Source organism: Vicugna pacos, chromosome 22, assembly GCF_048564905.1.
Source record: "Vicugna pacos chromosome 22, VicPac4, whole genome shotgun sequence".
Classification (NCBI taxonomy): domain Eukaryota; kingdom Metazoa; phylum Chordata; class Mammalia; order Artiodactyla; family Camelidae; genus Vicugna; species Vicugna pacos.
The window spans coordinates 27,283,270-27,300,880 of NC_133008.1; the positions used below are offsets into that span (position 1 = coordinate 27,283,270).

Consider the following 17,611-nt stretch of genomic DNA (forward strand, 5'->3'; position numbering starts at 1 on the left):
TGTTAAGCAGGCACTCTACCCTGCCCCTTCTTAGGAATTTTTATTTTCTGGTCTCTGGCCCAATCCAGGATCATGCATTGCAGACAGGTGTCATGCCTGGAATGTCCTTTCTCTTTCCTTGTCTTTTATGTAATTGACATTTTTGAAGGTCATAGGCCAATCATTTTGTAGAATGTCCTTGTCTGGGATATTGCATTTGTCTGGTTTTCCTCTTGATTAGATTCAGATTCAGCATCTTAAGAAGACATTCCACAGAAGGGATGATGTGTCCTTCTCCATGCATTATATCAGGAGACACACAATGTCCATTTGCCCCATTGCTGGTCATTTAAATATGATCACTTGATAAAGGCATTATTTGTTTCTCCTCTGGGAAGTTACATTTTTTTTCCTTTGTAATAAATATGTATTTTATGGACAGATACATCGAAGCTACACAAATACCCTGTTTCTCATGAAACTTTAACTTAGCACTTTCAGCATCCATTGATGATGCTTCCTTGAATCAATTGTCCTGTTTGGTTGCTTTTAATAATTGTTTTAGATTAAAAACTGAATAAGCTCAAAAGTCTGCTTTTCATGTACGTGTGAGGTGTAAAGAATAACAATGAAACATACATTCATGTAACTTTCAACCAGGCTAAGAAAGAGATAACATCAGGACAGGTGAAAACCCAGTTCCTGCCTGGGGATGGATATAAATTGTTCAAAGCTGGGGATGGTGGGGTCTTTGAATAACTAGGTGGGGAGACAGGGATGAATTCCAGAACTACTCAAGTGGTGAAACTCATGGGATATGGAACAGCTGGGTTTTGAGCCGGGAGAGGACAGTGGAAGGTGGAGGGTGAGGGTGAGGACTGGACAGAGAGAGGCTGCCCTTGGGGCTGATGAGCCCTCAGATCTGGGGGTGTAGGTGGTGAGGGGCGGGCACAGCCTCTCCAAGGCAGCTGGGCATTCCAGACTGGGGCAGGGGCTGCTCTGGAGTTTCCAGGAGGCCCTCAAAATGGCAAAGAGGCTGAAAGTGGCTTCCAAGAGGTTCATGTGCATCCTGGAGAGGCAGGAAGCCTCCCTCTCTTCTCCTCGGGCTCAAGTGTCAGCCTGGGACGGGGTGGGACAGAGAAGGGTCACATGTCCTACCATAAATGTTGTTTGGAATCCAGAAGAAAAAATCCTGAAGAGGTCGAAGATAATTGCCTCTCTTTCCCTCACCCACCCAATCAAAGTGCCTTCTCCCTGTTACACACCTCCATGCTGGCTGGTGAGGCTGGGACGCTCTTCCAGTGCTCCACGGAAATCTTTGGTCCACATGGAGTTCAAATTCACCTTCTGTTCTTTCATTCAGTGAACAAGTATTTATTGAGCACCTGCTGTGTGTCAAGCTTTCTTTGAGGCTCTGGAGGACCTGACAATGGGAAAGACAGACAAAAAAGTTCTTGCCCATTTGGGGCTGACATTCCAGTGAGGAAAAGACAGACCTGAATAAGAAGGTTATAAATGCTCAGGCACAAAAATAGTGCAGGCTAGGGAGGTGTCTGGAGTGGAGAAAGGAGGGAAGGCAGCCAGGGGAGCCAGCATTGTAGTAAAGATCACAGAGGGGAAGAGGCAGGGGTTGGGGATGTAGCTCAGTGGTAGAGCACATGCTTAGCATGCATGAGGTCCTAGGTTCAATCCCCCAATACCTCCATTAAAAAAGGAAAAAAGAAAAAGCTTGTGAAACATGCATTGCTTGTAAACCTAAGACCAAAGGGTGCAAAACAAGGAAGAATAATGTACTTAATGACTTAATGTTCTCATGATGTAGATGCAGTACAAATATATATATGTGACCAAGAATGGGGAGAGCATATATATGCAAGAGATGTTTTTAATCTGTTTTTAGTAACATACTGATGGTACTGTTGCATTGTTATTTTGAGACCATTGTGTGAGCAATGTTGATTAAAGCAAATGAGTAATTATGAGACATTGTAATTCTGCCTTCTCCAGAACCAGGATTTTTACAGAAGAAAAAAGCAACAGATCGTTTCCTATTGCTGCTGTAACAAATGACTGCAAACCCAGTGGCTCAAAACAACATTAATAGGTTATTTTACAGACCTGGAGGTCAAAAATCCAACATGGGTCTCATCGGGCTCAAATCCAGGTGTCCTCAGCGCTGCATTCCTTCTGGAAGCTTGGGGGCTTGGTCCATTACCTGACATTTTCCTGCTCCTAGAGGCCAGTGATCCACAGCTGGTGGCCCCCCTTCCAATGAGGACAACACTCTGACCTCTGCTTCCGTTGCCACGTCTCCTCCGACTCTGACTCTCCTCCCAACCCTTATAAGCACTTTTATGATGACATTGAGCCCACCTGGATAATCCAGATTCGTCTCTCCATCTCCAGGCTCTTAATCACATCTGCAAATTCCTTTCGCCACATTGTTCTGTGAATGGGTTCCACAGATTAGCATCTTTTGGGGGGATGTTAGTCTTTCAAACACAAAGAGGTTGAGTAAAAATCATGTAGTCTGGAAACTGACCTGGAAATATCAGAATGAAGTCATAAAATATTTTATATAATAGGATATGTATATATATTATACATACATTCATAAATGTTATAATATATTACATGCATATAATATGTACAAATTATATCATGATACACAATTATATACTATATTATAGTACTGTATTATAGAGTATAGTATATAATTACATACTGTATTATAATTATCTACTGTTATATACTATATTCTAGTACTTAGTATACTGTATTATAGTACAATATATTATATGTTCTCTCTATATTATGATAAATATATATATTTCCCTTTACTTAGCTCTGTTCAAAAAAGTATAGACGTAATGACCAACTCAATAGCAAATGAGCATTCCTAGCACCCAAATGAATATAACTTCCCATCAAAAGAAACCAGAGCTTCTTGGGGATTCTGGGTGATGCTAGGTCTGGGACAGGACATGTCCAATCTGTGCCTGGAACATCTGGTCATACAAGTCAGTCAGAGAACTGTCAGAGTTACTTCAAAAAGTTCCAAGTGGGGGTTGGGGGAGGGTATAGCTCAGTGGTAGAGCACGTGCTTAGCGTGCATGGAGTCCCAGGTTCAATCCCCAGTACCTCTATTAAAAAAAAAATTTCCACCCCCACACAACTTATTTGACTCCAAAAAGCTCAAGTCGCAAGGCAACCAGATAAATTGAATTCCAAAAGGTGACAAGCTCTCTGGAGAGAGACAGGGACACATGACCTATTTCACCTTTGGCAGAAAATGAGAGAAAAAGGGCAACTAGAAAGAAAATAGCTGAAATTTTAAAGAAGTCTTAAAGGCTAAGTCCCTGGGAGCCCTAGACACAAAGGGATTCAGCTCTTTTCCACAGATTTCCTCCAAGTTCTCAGGAGGAAGACTGGGAGCAGGTCAAAGAAATATGAAGAAGAGCCCTTCCAAACCAAAAAAAGAAAAGCCCTTCGGTGGTGGACAGGCATAAAACCCTGCTTGCTTTCTGGGACCATTCTTTACCACACAAAGCAAAAGCTGTAAGTTGCTGGCTGAGGGAAGGACCCAAATCCTTCACTGATACAAAGCAGGGGTCTGCGACTGCTGGGGGTGGGGGTGGGGGCAGGGATGTTGAGAAATAAAATAATATTATTCCTGAAAAAAAAAATTTCCAACCAGTAGAAGCTCCCACTGGCCAGGTGGGCCCACCAGAGAGGATAATGGATTGGAGCATGTTGTGTGTCAATCCGTAGGTCATAATGACTTAAAAAAAGAAGAGCCAGCCTCACTGATCACTTTCAGAGGCTTATGGGGAATTAATTCTCTATTCTGAAAAGTGGTCTGTAAAGAGAAAATCGGGCACTTCTATTTGCACGTGCCATTGAATGACCAAATGGGACGTAGGGGAAGTACCAGGCAAAGGAAGAATCCTAGCTAATAAACAAGGGAGAAATGCTAGGAAGAGGCTGTCACTATTTTGCAGCCCTCAAGTCAGTCCTCAGTGCTGCAAGACTCAAGCAAAGAGAGACAGATTATGAGCCGGCTGGTGAAGGGATCAGCAACACCCACCATCCTGCCAAAGGAATCAAACCCTAGTCTGGCCTCACTTCTGGAACCGACTGCCAATTTTCAGGGAAGATGAGGGACAGAGGACCATGCCGGAAGTGCAGCAGGAGGATGAGATCAACACCACCCAGGCTGAGGGAAACGCATGAGGACAAACAGCCTGAGTTGTGCAATCGACTCACTGTAAAGGAGGGAAGGGGTGGAGAGGGAACCCATGAATTAAAAAAGACTTAGAAGACATATCATTTTCTTTTTGCAGGGGCAAGACTAAGCCACAGTGTCTAGAGACTGAAACTTGCATGATCAGCTATTCAGAGGCAGTGATTATTTAAAAAGTCACAACAGTGGTTACTTCACTGAGCAAGGAGGTGCCATGATTGGGAAGTGATGTGTGGAGGGGTTTCTGGGGTGGATGACGATGTGCTATTGTTGACCCGGGTGGACGTTATGATGATGTTCACCTCCAGCTGAGTTTCTCAAACTCAGTACCATTGACAGGCCAGATAATTCTTGGTTGTTGGTGGTGGGGGTACTGCCCTGTGCATTGCGGGATGTTTAGCAGTCCCTGGCCTCCACCCACCAGAGGCCAGTAGCAGCCCTCCCCTACTCCATCATGACAATCAACAATGTCTCCACATATTGCCAAATGTCCCCCTAGAGGCAAAGTCAACCCTGGCTGAGAACTGCCCATCCATAACTCCTTAAGTTATGTATTTGTTTTATGTGTTTTCTTGGACTTGGCTCTCTGTGTGCATTTTATTGTACAACAAAAATATTTTTTAAATTCCATGTGTAGTTTTTATAGGGGAAACACGACAGAATTCTACAGCTTATCTGGAAGAACAGAAAAAAAGACAATGGAAAAAGCCCAGATGTCTTGCAAAAAGTGGAGCATCTGATGTTAAAATATATTCTAAATCTACAATAGTTAAAACTGACTGGCACTGGGACAAACAGACAGATGGATTGTGGGAATGCAGTTACTTGCCTCCAATGGGTGCCACTTTATCAGATGAAGTCTGCGCTGCTTCAGACACACTCTTCTGCCTGTCTCTCCATCTTCCCTCCCACCAACACAATGACCTAGTCAATGACTGCAAATACAGTGCTTTCCACTTCTCTTTGTTTGCACATGTAATTTCTCTTACCTGGAGTAGCGTTCCTTAAGTGTCACCCCTGTAGGCTGCCTCCGTGGACCCTCCAGGTCGATAATTTGCACCCTTCCTTCTCCTCCCATAGACTCCAGCTCCCCCCTTTCACCCCGTGCCATAAACCTTAGCTTGAAAGTCTATCTCCTCCTCTCAGCTTTGAGGTCCAGGATGGCAGGGATTTCCCCTCAAGGATCTGCACAGTGCCTGGCATGCAGTAGGTACTCAATTAATGCTAAATTAATTATAAAAAAATCTGCAGAGTCATTTGAGGTCACAATATATCAAAATGGGTTAAAGAGTTCAATGTAATTTTCTTCCCTTTTAAATTTCAAATCATTATTTCAATAAACGTTTATTAAGTACCTGCTGTGTGCCCAGGGCGCTGGATAAAGCAGTGACCAAAATCAATCGGTCCCCTGTCTTTATGGGGAGACAGATGGTAAACAGTAAATAAATAAATAATAGAGATTCCTGTTTTTTGTTTTCTGTTTTTCTTTTCCAGACTGAAAATAGCTATTAGGTGCATAAAACAGAGTGACTGGCAAGATAGTGGCCAGAGAAAGCCCACATTAGGACTTTTGGGGGCAGGAACACACAGGTTGAGCCCCCAAAGGTAGGAGAAGGTGGTCCAGTGAACAGGTGCAGGGAAGGACAGTTAAGAAAGGTGGAACAGCCTGTGCAAAGACACTGCGGTGGAAAAGATCCAGGGTCTAGGCAGTCCTTCCAGCTTCCACCAAGGAGATCTTCCAAATACGCAAATCTTCCTGAGTAACTCTCCTACTTAGAATCTTCCAGTGGCTCCCTGTCCCCTATGGATCAAATCCAAGCCTTTAGCCCTGCGCTGGGCAGCACTTGGGAGCTGTGCTCCCGATTCCCGCTGGTCCGCCCTCAGGACAGCCACTCCAGGCCCCGCCCCCAGCCCCGCCTCAAACTCTGGGGGCAGGGCCAGCACGGCCCACCCCGTCTCACCATTGGACAGCTTGGAGAGCCTCGGGCGCTGGTTCGCTGACATGGCCGTCAGTTAGGGCCAAGGCCTTGATAACCAGTCCCCGAGCTTCGAGGGGGCGGGCTCGGGTGCGGGCGCGGCGGGGGCTGCGGCTTCAGGTAAATCACCAGCTTGCGGGGCACCGATGGGGTCCTTGGGGGGGGTCAGGGGACCCACTGGGACAGGGTCTTTCCTTCCAGCCCCTCTGCGGGCTCAGCGCGCAGCGACGGGGCGGGCTCCTGCCTTCTGGCTGGGACCCCTCCCACACTGGGAGCCCCAGGTGGGCATAGAACAGAGTCGGGGGCTCTGGATTCGTGAGACCGCCTTCCTCCCGCCCTTCAGGAGCTAAGTAGGGGACTTTTTCGCCCCCTAGCACCCCAAACGACTCCGGGACCCTTTCCCAGAGTCACTCCCGAACAGCTTGGGGATCCGGGGCCAGCCCCTTGCACTGGACCTGAATGTTGGGGGGGGGGTGATTCGGAAACGGTGTTTGTGGGGAGGGACGGACGGCCCCCGGGACTGCAGACAATGGGCCCGGATGGAACCGCCCGGCGGCGTTTCCTGGAGGAAACTGCTCTGTCCCTGTGAGGCCGTCCTGAGGGGACAGGGGGATGAGGGGGTGCTGACCTCAGTACCTCCCCCTCCCACTATCATCGGCCTTACACTAACCTCAGGGGTCTGAAAGTCCCGCCCCAACATTCTGGGGTGCCACTAGCCAGGGCCTCAATCCAGGAAGACGCTCCCTCCCCGGGCCTGGGATCCGCACAGCACCGCCCGCCGAGTCCTTCAGCCCTCAGGTTTCGTGATCACAGCTCCGAGTCCTGAAATAGTCCCTTGGGGCGGGAGTGGGGGCGTAAGGCGTCGGCTCTGACGGCCTAATGAGGGGGTCTCAGGCAGAGGCTCCGGATCTAGCCATGACAGCTCGGGCAGGGAGCGGAGTAGAGGGGAGGGCAGTTGCACGCCCCCACTCCTATGAGGCTGCAGCCCCTGGAGCCGCCGGGGTGTGGGCCTGCTCTCCCCTTCAGGGACCGGTAGACTGGGAAGGCCGACCCCCTCGGGTTCCCTGCCCCTCCCGAGGAGGGGAGGGCTGTGTATAGAAGGCCATCGAGTGAAGCGGCCAGAAACACCCGCAGGGCTGCCTGGGTTCAAATCCTGCTTCTGCTGGTGTATGACCTTGGGTGGGTCTCTGTCTGCAACTCAGTTTCTCTATATGCACAATGGGGGATGGGATAATGATAAGAAAACCTACCTCAGAGGGTTTACCTAGGATTTTTTTTTTTAATTTAACACCCATAAACTGCTTAGAATAGAGGCCAGCCCATAGTAAATGGCAAAAGTGTTGTTATTATTACTGATCATTCTTGGGGCATCCACCCATTTTTCTGGCCATTCTCTGGGTCCAGCTGCTCAAGCTGGCTGGGTCTTAGGGATTGTCCACAGCTGGTCTTTTTTTTTTTTTTTAGTTCCCAGGTTCTCAGATTGGGGTGTGACCAGATCACTGGAGGAGGGGGCTGACACTTAACTGAGTAACACAGCCAGCTGTGCATGAGGCAGGCCCAGACCCCTAGGCCCCAGCCCAGGTTTTTTTCCATGACCCAGCTCTTCCCTGGCCGTTTCCTGAAAACAAATCCTGAGAGGTACTGGCTGTCCTCCGTGATGACCGGCTGCCCTGCTGGCCCGCCCCTCATCGCCCGAGTGAGGGGACAGGAAACAGCTGCTTCAGGACTGGAAGTTACCCCCTCCCTTGTCTCCCACCGCCTTGAGGGGGTGGGGGAAATGTCAGGCACCCAGGTTGGACAGAGTTGGTGAGAGGGAGGGTTCCCCCTGCAGTGGAGCAGAGTGAGTTAGGTGGGTCAGTGGATGCTCAATGGCTGGGGGGTGTTAGGCACGTAGGTGGTCATCAGGCGTGCAAGAGGCCAGCAGGGGTGACCAGGAAGGTTACCAGGTGGTTAGCACAGATGGGCAGTAAATGAGGGAGAGTACAGATTGGGTCCTGCCGGTGGAGGGCTGGACAGACTAGAGGTCCCCAGATAAGCAGAACCCACTCTGAGGGCATTTCCCGTAGGCAATTGACTTCATCGCTTTATGCCTTAGTTTCCCCATCTGGAAGAGGGGGCACCATCCTGCCTTGCAGGATTGTATGTGTGGGGTTTACATTTAATCAGGCAGGGAATACAGTAGGCACTCACTACAAGCTGCTTTCCCTTCCCTGAGGGTGTTTCATGTGGGTTCTTGAAAGCTCCAGATTTCCTACCATGTGCTTTCTGAATCAAAGTTTTGGATTTGATATTTGTCCTCATTAAATGTCACATTAATAGATGTGACCCTACCTCCCTCAGTTTCTTAAAGCCTCCCATCATGTCACCCAAAGAGTCACTCTCCCTTTAGCCCCAAGCTCGGCCGCAGCTCTGACAACCTGGGTGCTTGTGGTTCCACTACAACCTCTTACAAGCCAAGGGCAGAGCCCTGTGGCACTCCACTAGAGACATTCCAGGGAGCCTAGTTTCCATTGATTTGCATCCCCTTGGTGCATCTGGCCCACAGCTCTCTATCATTCCTAAAGGATCGCACAAGTGACGTTGGTATAAATTCAGATGTACAATTATATCTTATTTGCACTCTAAGGGAAAAAATGTAAGAAATTCAGTTTTTGTTTTTTTGTTTTTGTTTTAGTTTGTAGAATCTGACCAGATGAGTTTTGAATGAGCCCACAAAGGGCTTCCAACTCTCACCTTCCTCTTCTGAAGGTTGGCACTCCACCCCTGTGAGCATCAGTTTCTAAATTTTCCCCAAGGACTGACAGAAAACTCAGCAGGTCTGGAATGCACCTCCCCCTCCCCAACTCTTGTTCTTTTGACTGCCTTCCTCTCTTTTCCTTTTAATATCTTTCCTGCCTCCTCCTGCCCAGTGGACAGAGGCCTGGCATCTTGGGGGGGGGTCCCCCATTCATTCATTCCAAAGTTTCAAGGCCACTGGAGGGAGGAGGGAGAAGGCCTTTGTGTGCAGGTGGGTGGGTGGAGAGGACCTCTTGGGTCTACTCACTCAGAGTCCAGGCTGACCCCAGGGGCACAGCCAGCAGGACTGGACCCAGCCCCCAACTCTCCCCTCTGGGGGCCTTTTTCAGGGTGTGTCTGGCAGTTACTCCAAGAAACATGGCCAAGTTTGCCCTGAATCAGAACCTGCCTGGTGAGTGTGCAAAATGGGATACGTGAGTGTGTAGAGGTCCACACTTGGTGCCCAGGTGTGGTACAGCCCTGGAATTCCATCCTTTGCTGAGTAGCCAAGGGGCCCTTTATAAATGTCCATTGGATAATGTCATGGCCCTGCTTCAAATCTGCCTATGGTGCCTTCTCACTTGTGGAATAAAACTCCAACTCCTCATGGTGGCCCAGAAGGTTCTCCACAGTCTGGCCAAAGCCCACCTCTGCTGCTCCTCTCTGCGCTCCCTTCCTTCACTCTGCTCCAGACATCCTTACCCCCACCCTGCTCACTCCACCCCAGGGCCTTTGCACAGGCTGCTTTCTTTTAGGACCTTCTGTCCCCAGATGCTTCCCCCTTCTCATTCAGGGCTCAGTTTATATGTCCCCTCTGCAGGAAACACGCCCTGACAGCCAGAGCCAAAATCCTGCCTCTTCCATTTACTCTGTTTCATCTTGTTATTATTATGATTGTTCTAAGCACCACGCGGAATGATTGTGTTTATTTACCTGCCTCCTACAAGAGGGCAGGGATGCTTGTCCTGTTCACTGGTGTGTCCGCAGCGCCTAGAAAGGTGCTTGGCACATAGTAGACGCTCAGTTGCACGCATGATTGCACTTTTTGGGTGCAGAGAGGAGCTTAAGCCTCCAGTGTGCAGGGTTTAGTGCAAGTGGAGTCGTGCAGGCGTGTCGTGGGCCGGTGGGGGACGCGCTCCGTTTGTCCAGTCTCTCCAGGTCTCCTAGGTCTGACGCCCCCCTCAGCCCCTGTCATGCCTGTAGACCTGGGTGGCCCTCGCCTGTGCCCCGGTGCCAGTGCAGGCGCCCGCAGCCCGAGCTCGCCCTACTCGGTGGAAACGCCATACGGCTTCCACCTGGACCTGGACTTCCTCAAGTACGTGGAGGAGTTGGAGCGCGGCCCCGCAACTCGCCGCGCCCCGGGACCCCAGGCCGCGCGCCGACCCCGCGCGTCCCGGACCGGCCTCGCGGGCGCGCGCAGCCCAGGAGTCTGGACATCCAGCGAGTCCTTGGCCAGTGACGACGGCGGAGCGTCGGGCGCACTCTCCCCGGGCGCACCTTCGGGGCTGCTGCTGCCACAGCTGTCGCCCCGTGCGCCCGTGCGCAACCCGCGCGTCGAGCACACCCTCCTGGAGACCAGCCGGCTGCTGGAGCTGGCGCAGGCGCAGGAGCGCGCGCCCAGCCCCGCTCGCATGGGCCTGCGCAGCCCGCGCGGGTCCGGCCACAGCAGCCCGGTCCCCAACCCAGCCCCCGCCTCTCCTGGCCCCGCGCAGCTGCAGCTGGTGCGCGAGCAGATGGCAGTGGCGCTGCGGCGCCTGCGCGAGCTCGAGGAGCAGGCGCGCGCGCTGCCCGAACTGCAAGAGCAGGTGCGCGCGCTGCGCGCGGAGAAGGCGCGGTTGCTAGCCGGGCGCCGGCTGCCGGAGTTCGACGTGGAGGCCGAGGCGCGCCCAGAGAAGCTTGCACAGCTCCGGCGGCTCACCGAGCGCCTGGCCACCTCTGAGCGCGGCGTTCGCTCCAGGGCCAGCCCCGGGGCTGACGGCCCCGACGGGTCGGCTTCTAGGCGCAGTGAAGGCGCCCTGCAAGTCCTCGGCGGGGTGCCCCAGACGCGGGAGGCTGGCACACAGACCATGCTGGAGACGGAAGAGGCGGGAGCCCAGGCAGTGCCAGAGACCCAGGAGGCCGGCGTGGGGGCAGCTCCCGAGACCCTTGAGGCGGAAGCGTGGGTAACCGAGGCGCTGCTGGGGCTGCCCGCGGCCGCCGAGCGCGAGCTGGAGCTGCTGCGCGCCAGCCTGGAGCATCAGCGCGGGGTGAGCGAGCTCTTGCGGGGTCGGCTGCGCGAGCTGGAGGAGGCCCACGAGGCTGCCGAGGAAGCAGAAGCAGCGGCAGCGGCAGAGGCCCGGCCCCAGCCGTGCGAGGCTGCCACCCAGACCCCCTGGGGTTGTGCCGAGAAGGCCACTCAGACAGAGACCCCCGCGGAGGCCCCTGCTCTGACGCAGGAGAACCTGCCTGGACCCACAGATGGGGACATGGCGGTGGCGCCCACGGGTGAGTCCGAATCCCTCGGTGAGCCCTGACTTGCCGGCCTCCGAACTCGAACTCAGTGTCCTCATGTGATATCCGCTAGGCACCCTCAAATCCATTATGAAGAGGAGAGACGGTACACCTGGCGCCCAACCCAGCCCCGGACCCAAGAGCCTGCAGTTTGTTGGGGTCCTCAACGGAGAGTGAGCACTTTCCCCTGCCCATGGCAGCATCTGAGGGGACATGGACTCGGGTTTGAATCCCAGCTCTGCCCCTTGCTCGCAGCGTGGTCTTGGCAAACCTCAGTGTCCTCATCTATAAAATGGGGACAGCCACTTCCACCTCGCAGCACTCCAGAACGAGCCCACAGGGGAGGCTCAGCAGACGCCTCCCACCCTACCCCCAGGTATGAGAGCTCATCCAGCGAGGGTGACAGCAACAGCGACAGTGAGGACGGCGCTGCTGAGCCTCCGAGGAGCAGCTCCTCGGGCTCAGGTGACGACAGTGGCGGCGGATCGGACTCAGGCACCCCCGGCTCTCCCAGCGGCGGGGAGGCCCAGGACCCCGAGCCCGAGGCAGAGCCAGAGCCTCAGCCAGGAGCGCAAGGGAGGTGAGCACCGGGGACACCGAGTGGAGACCGCTGCTCTCTTTCCCTTTTCCCCACCCTCCACCCCCACCCGGCCTGAGCCTCTCTCGCCGTCTGTCTCCTCGGTAGGTGCGAGCTGAGCCCGCGTTTGCGGGAGGCGTGCGCAGCGCTGCACCGACAGCTGAGCCGACCCCGTGGAGTCGCCCGCGACAGCGTGAGTGTCAGGAGAGCCCCTCACAGGAGGCCCGCCAAGGACCTCCTCTGACACCCACCTAGGGAAGTGCATCAGGTTCCCTAGAGTTGGGGCGGAGAGTCCCAAGTTCTGTCGCACCAGGGACCTCCACGGATCCCAGGCTCTCTAAGGGAGCGTTGATCTTTCCCTGACTTCCCAAAAGGGGTCCACCTCAAGCCCCAGCCCCACTCCCGGACTCCCTAGAGACATGCACTCACCGCCTTCCTCCGCTCCAGCTTCTCCCACAGGCTCTTCCCCAGAAGGGGAACACTCTTGCCCCCTCAAGCCCTGTACCCACAGTGACGGTATTCACTCCTCCAAGAGGGTGCAGCCCCATGGGTCCACGCCCCGCCTCGGACACGGAGTGACCATCCTCTCCTACCTGGGTTCCCAGCCCCGCCCCTACAGCCTCTGGGGCATCGCGCCCTGGACCATGGCTGAAGTCTGCCCCCACCCCCACCCCGTTTTGGCAGGGCGCAGCGCGCCTGGTGGCCCAGGAGTGGTTTCGAGTGTCGAGCCAACGGCGCTCTCAAGCGGAGCCCGTGGCCGGCGTGCTGGGCGCGGTGGGGCGCCTGGGACGCGAGCTGCTGGAGCACGTGGTGAACCTGGCGGATGGCAACGGGAACACAGCCTTGCACTACAGCGTGTCCCATGGGAACCTGGCCATCGCGAGCTTGCTGCTGGATACGGGTCAGCACTGAGGAGGGAGGGGGAGGGCGCCAAGCAATAGGGAGCCACGGAAGGGAGAATCTGAGCAGGTCCTGGCTGGGAGAGCCGGTGGACTGCAGAGAAGGGCTGGCCAGGCAGAGGGCATCGCTGGCTCTTCCAGGGGGGTTCCATGACGCACTGTAGAGAGACTGACCTCTCCGAGATCTGCCCTGACCTGCCTCTCACTTTTAAGGGGAAGGGAATTCCAGGCTCTGGGATGAGGTAAGACCGAAATTTAGGGGGATTACGTCATCCCACCGGCTTTAGGTTCCTCATCTGTGAAACGTGGTATTTAACACCTCTCTCCCTGGGCAACTGTGATAATACACAAGTAGAACAGGGCCAGGCATATAGGTCAGCCCATGGTCACCACACCTCCTGCTCCTGGATCTTCAGCCTTGGTGCTCACCTCCTCCCTGAGCCCCAGTATCCAGCCACCACCTCTCCATCCTCCAGAGGAAGTCTTCACTGGTCAGAGCTGTGACTTCTTCCTGGGATGGGGCACCAGGCCCACAGTCCACCACCAGGCCCTGCATTGACTCCACTGTCACATATTTCCAACACCTGCCTCAACATTTTCCCCTCTGGAGCAGAGACCCACACACCCAGGTGTTGTTGAGCCCACAGACATGTATCAAGAGGCTTCTAGGTACCAGTGCAGTGACTGGATGGGGGTGGGTCACCCACATACAACTGCTTTCCCCCGTGGGACTCACAGCAAAGGGGATAGTGGACAGCAGATACACTGCCTACCAACTGCTCTCCTGGGTGTCCTCTTTCAAGTTCAGTACCCTTTAGGGCCTGCCCTTGGAGGCCTCTCAACTGTCACTGCAAGCTTAGGCAGGTCCCACTGTCGCATCCCCCATGCTACTTCCCTAAACACACAGATCCGTCGTCCCATCCGTGCAGGTCTTGGTGACCAGGAGGAAGAGCACAGCTGCTCTGGGATGGACAGGGAGCTGTGGCTTGGGAGGAGGGGATGAGGCATGAATTCAAGATACTTTCTGGGCAGCTCCTATCTTAAAGAGGGCTGGGGACTGGGGCTGCGGCAGGTGTCAAGGCAGATACAGACACTGGTCACAAGAGGCTAGAGGTTCCTTGGACCCATTATTCCCTGCATTTGAATCCACCCTCGGCTCCAACTCCCCAGACCATGCTGTGGGCCTTCTGGTTCTCACGTGCGTCAGCCTGGCCCTCCACCTACCCCCTCCCCAGGACCCTGAGCCCTCAGTGCACCGGCACATAGGGGCTGTTTCCCCTCTCCCTGGAATGAAGGGCTGGTACACAGCCGTGTCCTTGTTCTTTATCTCCACTTCCAGACTGCTTCCCCTTCCTCCCTAAGTATCCCCCGGAACCTCTTACTGGTCAGAACACTACCCACCTCTGCTCCTGACGTCTCCCTCTGACCTCAAGTCACTCTTCCGTTTCTTGAATGTTAACTCTCTTTCTCTATAGCCTAAGCCTCACCAGTTTCGATCAAAACAGATGATGAACCTGACTGAGGCTTGGAGGGAGGTAAGCGGACTAGGTTGGGCTGGGGGTGTCCTCTTCTTGGTTGACAGACTGCTTCCTGTCTCTCCCCAAGGGGTCTGCAACGTTGACCATCAGAACCGAGCCGGCTACTCGGCCCTCATGTTGGCTGCACTCACCTCTGTGGGGCAAGATGAGGACATGGTTGTGGTCCAGAGACTCTTCTGCATGGGCAATGTTAACGCCAAGGCCAGCCAGGTGCACAGACACCTTGTCCCTGAACCTGAGTCTGGGGGGGTCACTTCCACCTCCGGAGCCAAATATCCCTGACTTCCCTTCCTCCGCCCTAAGAGTCCACACCAGCCCTATCTCCTCCTTCCCCAGACAGGACAGACAGCCCTCATGCTGGCCATCAGCCATGGCCGCCAGGACATGGTAGCAGCCCTCCTGGCGTGTGGGGCAGATGTGAATGCACAGGATGCAGATGGAGCCACAGCGCTGATGTGCGCCAGTGAGTACGGGCGCCTGGACACTGTCCGGCTGCTGCTGGCCCAGCCAGGCTGTGACCCTGCCCTCCTGGACAATGTGAGCCACCACAGGGCTGGTGTGGGGGTGGTAGGGTAGCCGTGCCTTGGTTCAGGAACCTGATTGTCCCCATCCTCCCTCAGGAAGGCACCAGCGCCCTAGCCATTGCCCTGGAGGCTGAGCAGGACGAGGTGGCCGCTCTGCTGCACGCCCACCTGAGCTCTGGCCAGCCTGGTCCCCTGGTGAGTGTAGCCCCGCTGCCATGTGCAAGTTTCCCAGCTGCACATTCAAGGATACCAAGTGTGCTCCAGGAGTGGGAAACCTGGGTCTGAATTCTCTCGTGTGGTTGGGACTTGATGTTCAACCTGCAGAAAGCCCAAGTTAGACACACCTTCACTTCACAGGTCCCGAGCCTGAGGGCTCCAGAGGGGACGTGACCTAAGGTCAAAGTAGGGCTGTCCGACCTAGCTCAGACCTTCATGTCAGTGGATCCTGCTACTGCCCCCAGGGAGGCTCACAGCAAAGGGACAGGGGAGACTTTGGAGTCAAGCAGGGCAGGGGAAGAGGATGCAGACTCCCTGCAAGTTACAGCTTCAGGATGGGAACAAGGAGTTTGCCAGCAGCAGGCAGGAAGAGCTGGTCTGGGGGCCTTAGTTTGTCCCCAAGGGGAAGAGGCTTATATTCAAAAGGCAAGTGCCAGGCGATTCTATTCTCAGCGCTTGCAGAATTAAATTCATCCAGTCAGGCTGCCCATCCTGCACTCTCCTGCAGAGATGTGGGAAAGGAGCCATGGAGGTCAAGTGCCTCTTCCAGGTCAGATGGGCCAGAAGCAGGATTCAAGCTCCGCTGTAAAAGGTGGGGTCCCTGCTTCATTTGCAGGGATCAGTGGAGAGAGGCAATCCCTCCACTTGGTTAAACGTCCGAGTCCCAGGGGCTGGGACCCACAGTGTCCGGCTTGCAGGATATAGGACCCCCTCTCCCAACCTCTCTCACCAGTTGTCCCCTGACTCTCCCATGGCCGTGCCCGGTGAAGGAGAATGCAGCGACAGTGAAAAGGACCCCCAGCCTCAATGACTGGCCTGACACGCTGAACCCAGAATGGGGGAGAGACCTCTCCCTCCCCCACCTCAGCCTCTGGGCATAGCAGGGGTTGCATCCAGATGCTAGCCCTGTACCAAAAGGAAGGCTGGGATAGCTCAGTGGCCGGAGGGGCTCACCTGGAACTCTGCAGGGTGAGGTGGGGGCTGAGAAGAGATAAAACCCTAGTCCACCCACTTCTGCAGCCTTCTACCCTAATAAAACATTCCTAACTCAGTTTGTGTTATTTGAGATCCATGACACATAGTTCTCTCTCTCCTCAAAGAGTTATGCCTTGTTGGGAAAACTACTCGCCACGGGGTGGATCAGTGGCCACCTGGGGCGGTCCCACAGGAGGATTTTATAAGCCTAGTGACAATGCAGACAAAACCCCCAAGTTTACATACAATATAAATGCTTTATTAACTAACAGTCAGGAAATCATCCTTGTGGGCCAAGTGGCCAGACCCAGACATCCAGGACCCTGTAAACAAATGGAACCATGAGATGCTTAACAGCCCCAGCCCTCTCAACTGGTAACCCCTATTTTGCCAACCATACCCCTCCTACACACCCCACCATGAAGAGTCCCTCACCCGTGGGCATGGCGATAAACCTCCCTACCACCAACCAAGAGTCTAACGGTGACCCGCTGTTTTTCACTCCAGTCATGCACTCACTAGCCACAATTTCAGCGCAGCCTTCGAGCCTCTCGCTCTGACTCCAGTAGGGTCAGCACGTCTCCCTCGCGGACGGGGCCTTTCACGTTTCGGATGATGGAGCGGCTCGTGTCATCCATGAACTCTACGCGCACCTACGGGGTGCCGCGCGGGAAGGGAAGTCAGAGTCAGCCACGAATATGCACCGTGGGATGGCAGCAAATTTAGTTTCAGGGGACGTGTCTACACAGAGACAAAGGGGTACTGAGGCTGGGAGGCAAGGCTGGGCCTGGAGAAAAGCCGTAGAGGGCCCGAAACGTGAAGAACAATGCTCTCAAGGGCCAAAAGAAGCCACCAGGGGAGACAACTGCCGCTCTGGGCCCGTCGGGGACGGCAGCGCAACTGTGAGGGCGTAGAACCACACAGTGGTCGTTAGGATAAGCTGAATCTCGAGAACGAGGTACGTCAGAGCTTGTAGAACGAGGTCGACAGAGCTCAGACCGGGTGGGCAGGGCCTTGGTGAAGCTTCGGACCCTCCGTGAGCCTTGGGGAAAAGGGGACGTCGGTTCTCAGATACCAGGGAGTTGGGCCTGGAGGATGGAAAGAGTCATCTTCGGAGACTCAGACCCCGAACCCCTTTTCTCCCGACCCCTCACCTGAGTGCACTGTCCCTGCGAACCGGTCCGGCCCAGCACCTTGGTGACCTGGGGGAAAGAAGGTTGCGTCAGACCTGCCCACTCGGTTCCTCTACTCCCCCCTTCCTCATCCAGGTCCCCAAATCTGAGCCTCTGCCTCACCCTAGCCAGCTTGATGGGCTGCACACGGCTCGTGTCCATGATGGCGGCGCGGCGGCGGTCGGGCTGAGAGGAGTCACGTGGTTCGGAGAGCCCTTTTATACGAAATCCGAGCCCCGCCCGCTCC

The 17,611-nt window shown here is 54.3% G+C and overlaps 2 protein-coding genes across 2 annotated transcripts; one reads left to right on the plus strand and one right to left on the minus strand.

Moving 5' to 3' along the window:
* The first annotated feature begins 6,272 nt into the window (after nucleotides 1-6,272).
* Nucleotides 6,273-16,268, plus strand: KANK3 (KN motif and ankyrin repeat domains 3). The gene is made up of 12 exons (XM_015240900.2): nucleotides 6,273-6,318; nucleotides 8,873-9,014; nucleotides 9,324-9,385; nucleotides 10,123-11,457; nucleotides 11,537-11,636; nucleotides 11,840-12,043; nucleotides 12,149-12,233; nucleotides 12,725-12,941; nucleotides 14,545-14,687; nucleotides 14,814-15,014; nucleotides 15,098-15,196; nucleotides 15,951-16,268. Exons 3-12 carry the CDS (start codon nucleotides 9,352-9,354, stop codon nucleotides 16,026-16,028), a joined length of 2,496 nt encoding a protein of 831 aa, XP_015096386.2. The 5' UTR covers nucleotides 6,273-6,318; nucleotides 8,873-9,014; nucleotides 9,324-9,351; the 3' UTR covers nucleotides 16,029-16,268.
* Nucleotides 16,269-16,429: 161 nt separating this feature from the next.
* On the minus strand, nucleotides 16,430-17,586 carry RPS28 (ribosomal protein S28). The gene is made up of 4 exons (XM_006206324.4): nucleotides 17,488-17,586; nucleotides 17,347-17,394; nucleotides 16,712-16,845; nucleotides 16,430-16,515 (listed from the first exon to the last, which is right to left on the minus strand). Exons 1-3 carry the CDS (start codon nucleotides 17,524-17,526, stop codon nucleotides 16,723-16,725), a joined length of 210 nt encoding a protein of 69 aa, XP_006206386.3. The 5' UTR covers nucleotides 17,527-17,586; the 3' UTR covers nucleotides 16,430-16,515; nucleotides 16,712-16,722.
* Nucleotides 17,587-17,611: the final 25 nt, after the last annotated feature.

Excerpts from the sequence above, each read along its gene's own strand:
- RPS28 (XM_006206324.4), bottom strand. The coding sequence starts at position 17,526 with ATGGACACGAGCCGTGTGCAGCCCATCAAGCTGGCTAGG. Across the intron at positions 17,395-17,487 it reads AGCCCATCAAGCTGGCTAGG|GTCACCAAGGTGCTGGGCCG; the intron begins GTGAGGCAGAGG and ends TCTTTCCCCCAG. Across the intron at positions 16,846-17,346 it reads CGCAGGGACAGTGCACTCAG|GTGCGCGTAGAGTTCATGGA; the intron begins GTGAGGGGTCGG and ends GGCACCCCGTAG.
- KANK3 (XM_015240900.2), top strand. The coding sequence starts at position 9,352 with ATGGCCAAGTTTGCCCTGAATCAGAACCTGCCTG. Across the intron at positions 12,234-12,724 it reads GTGGAGTCGCCCGCGACAGC|GGCGCAGCGCGCCTGGTGGC; the intron begins GTGAGTGTCAGG and ends CCGTTTTGGCAG. Across the intron at positions 15,015-15,097 it reads ACCCTGCCCTCCTGGACAAT|GAAGGCACCAGCGCCCTAGC; the intron begins GTGAGCCACCAC and ends ATCCTCCCTCAG.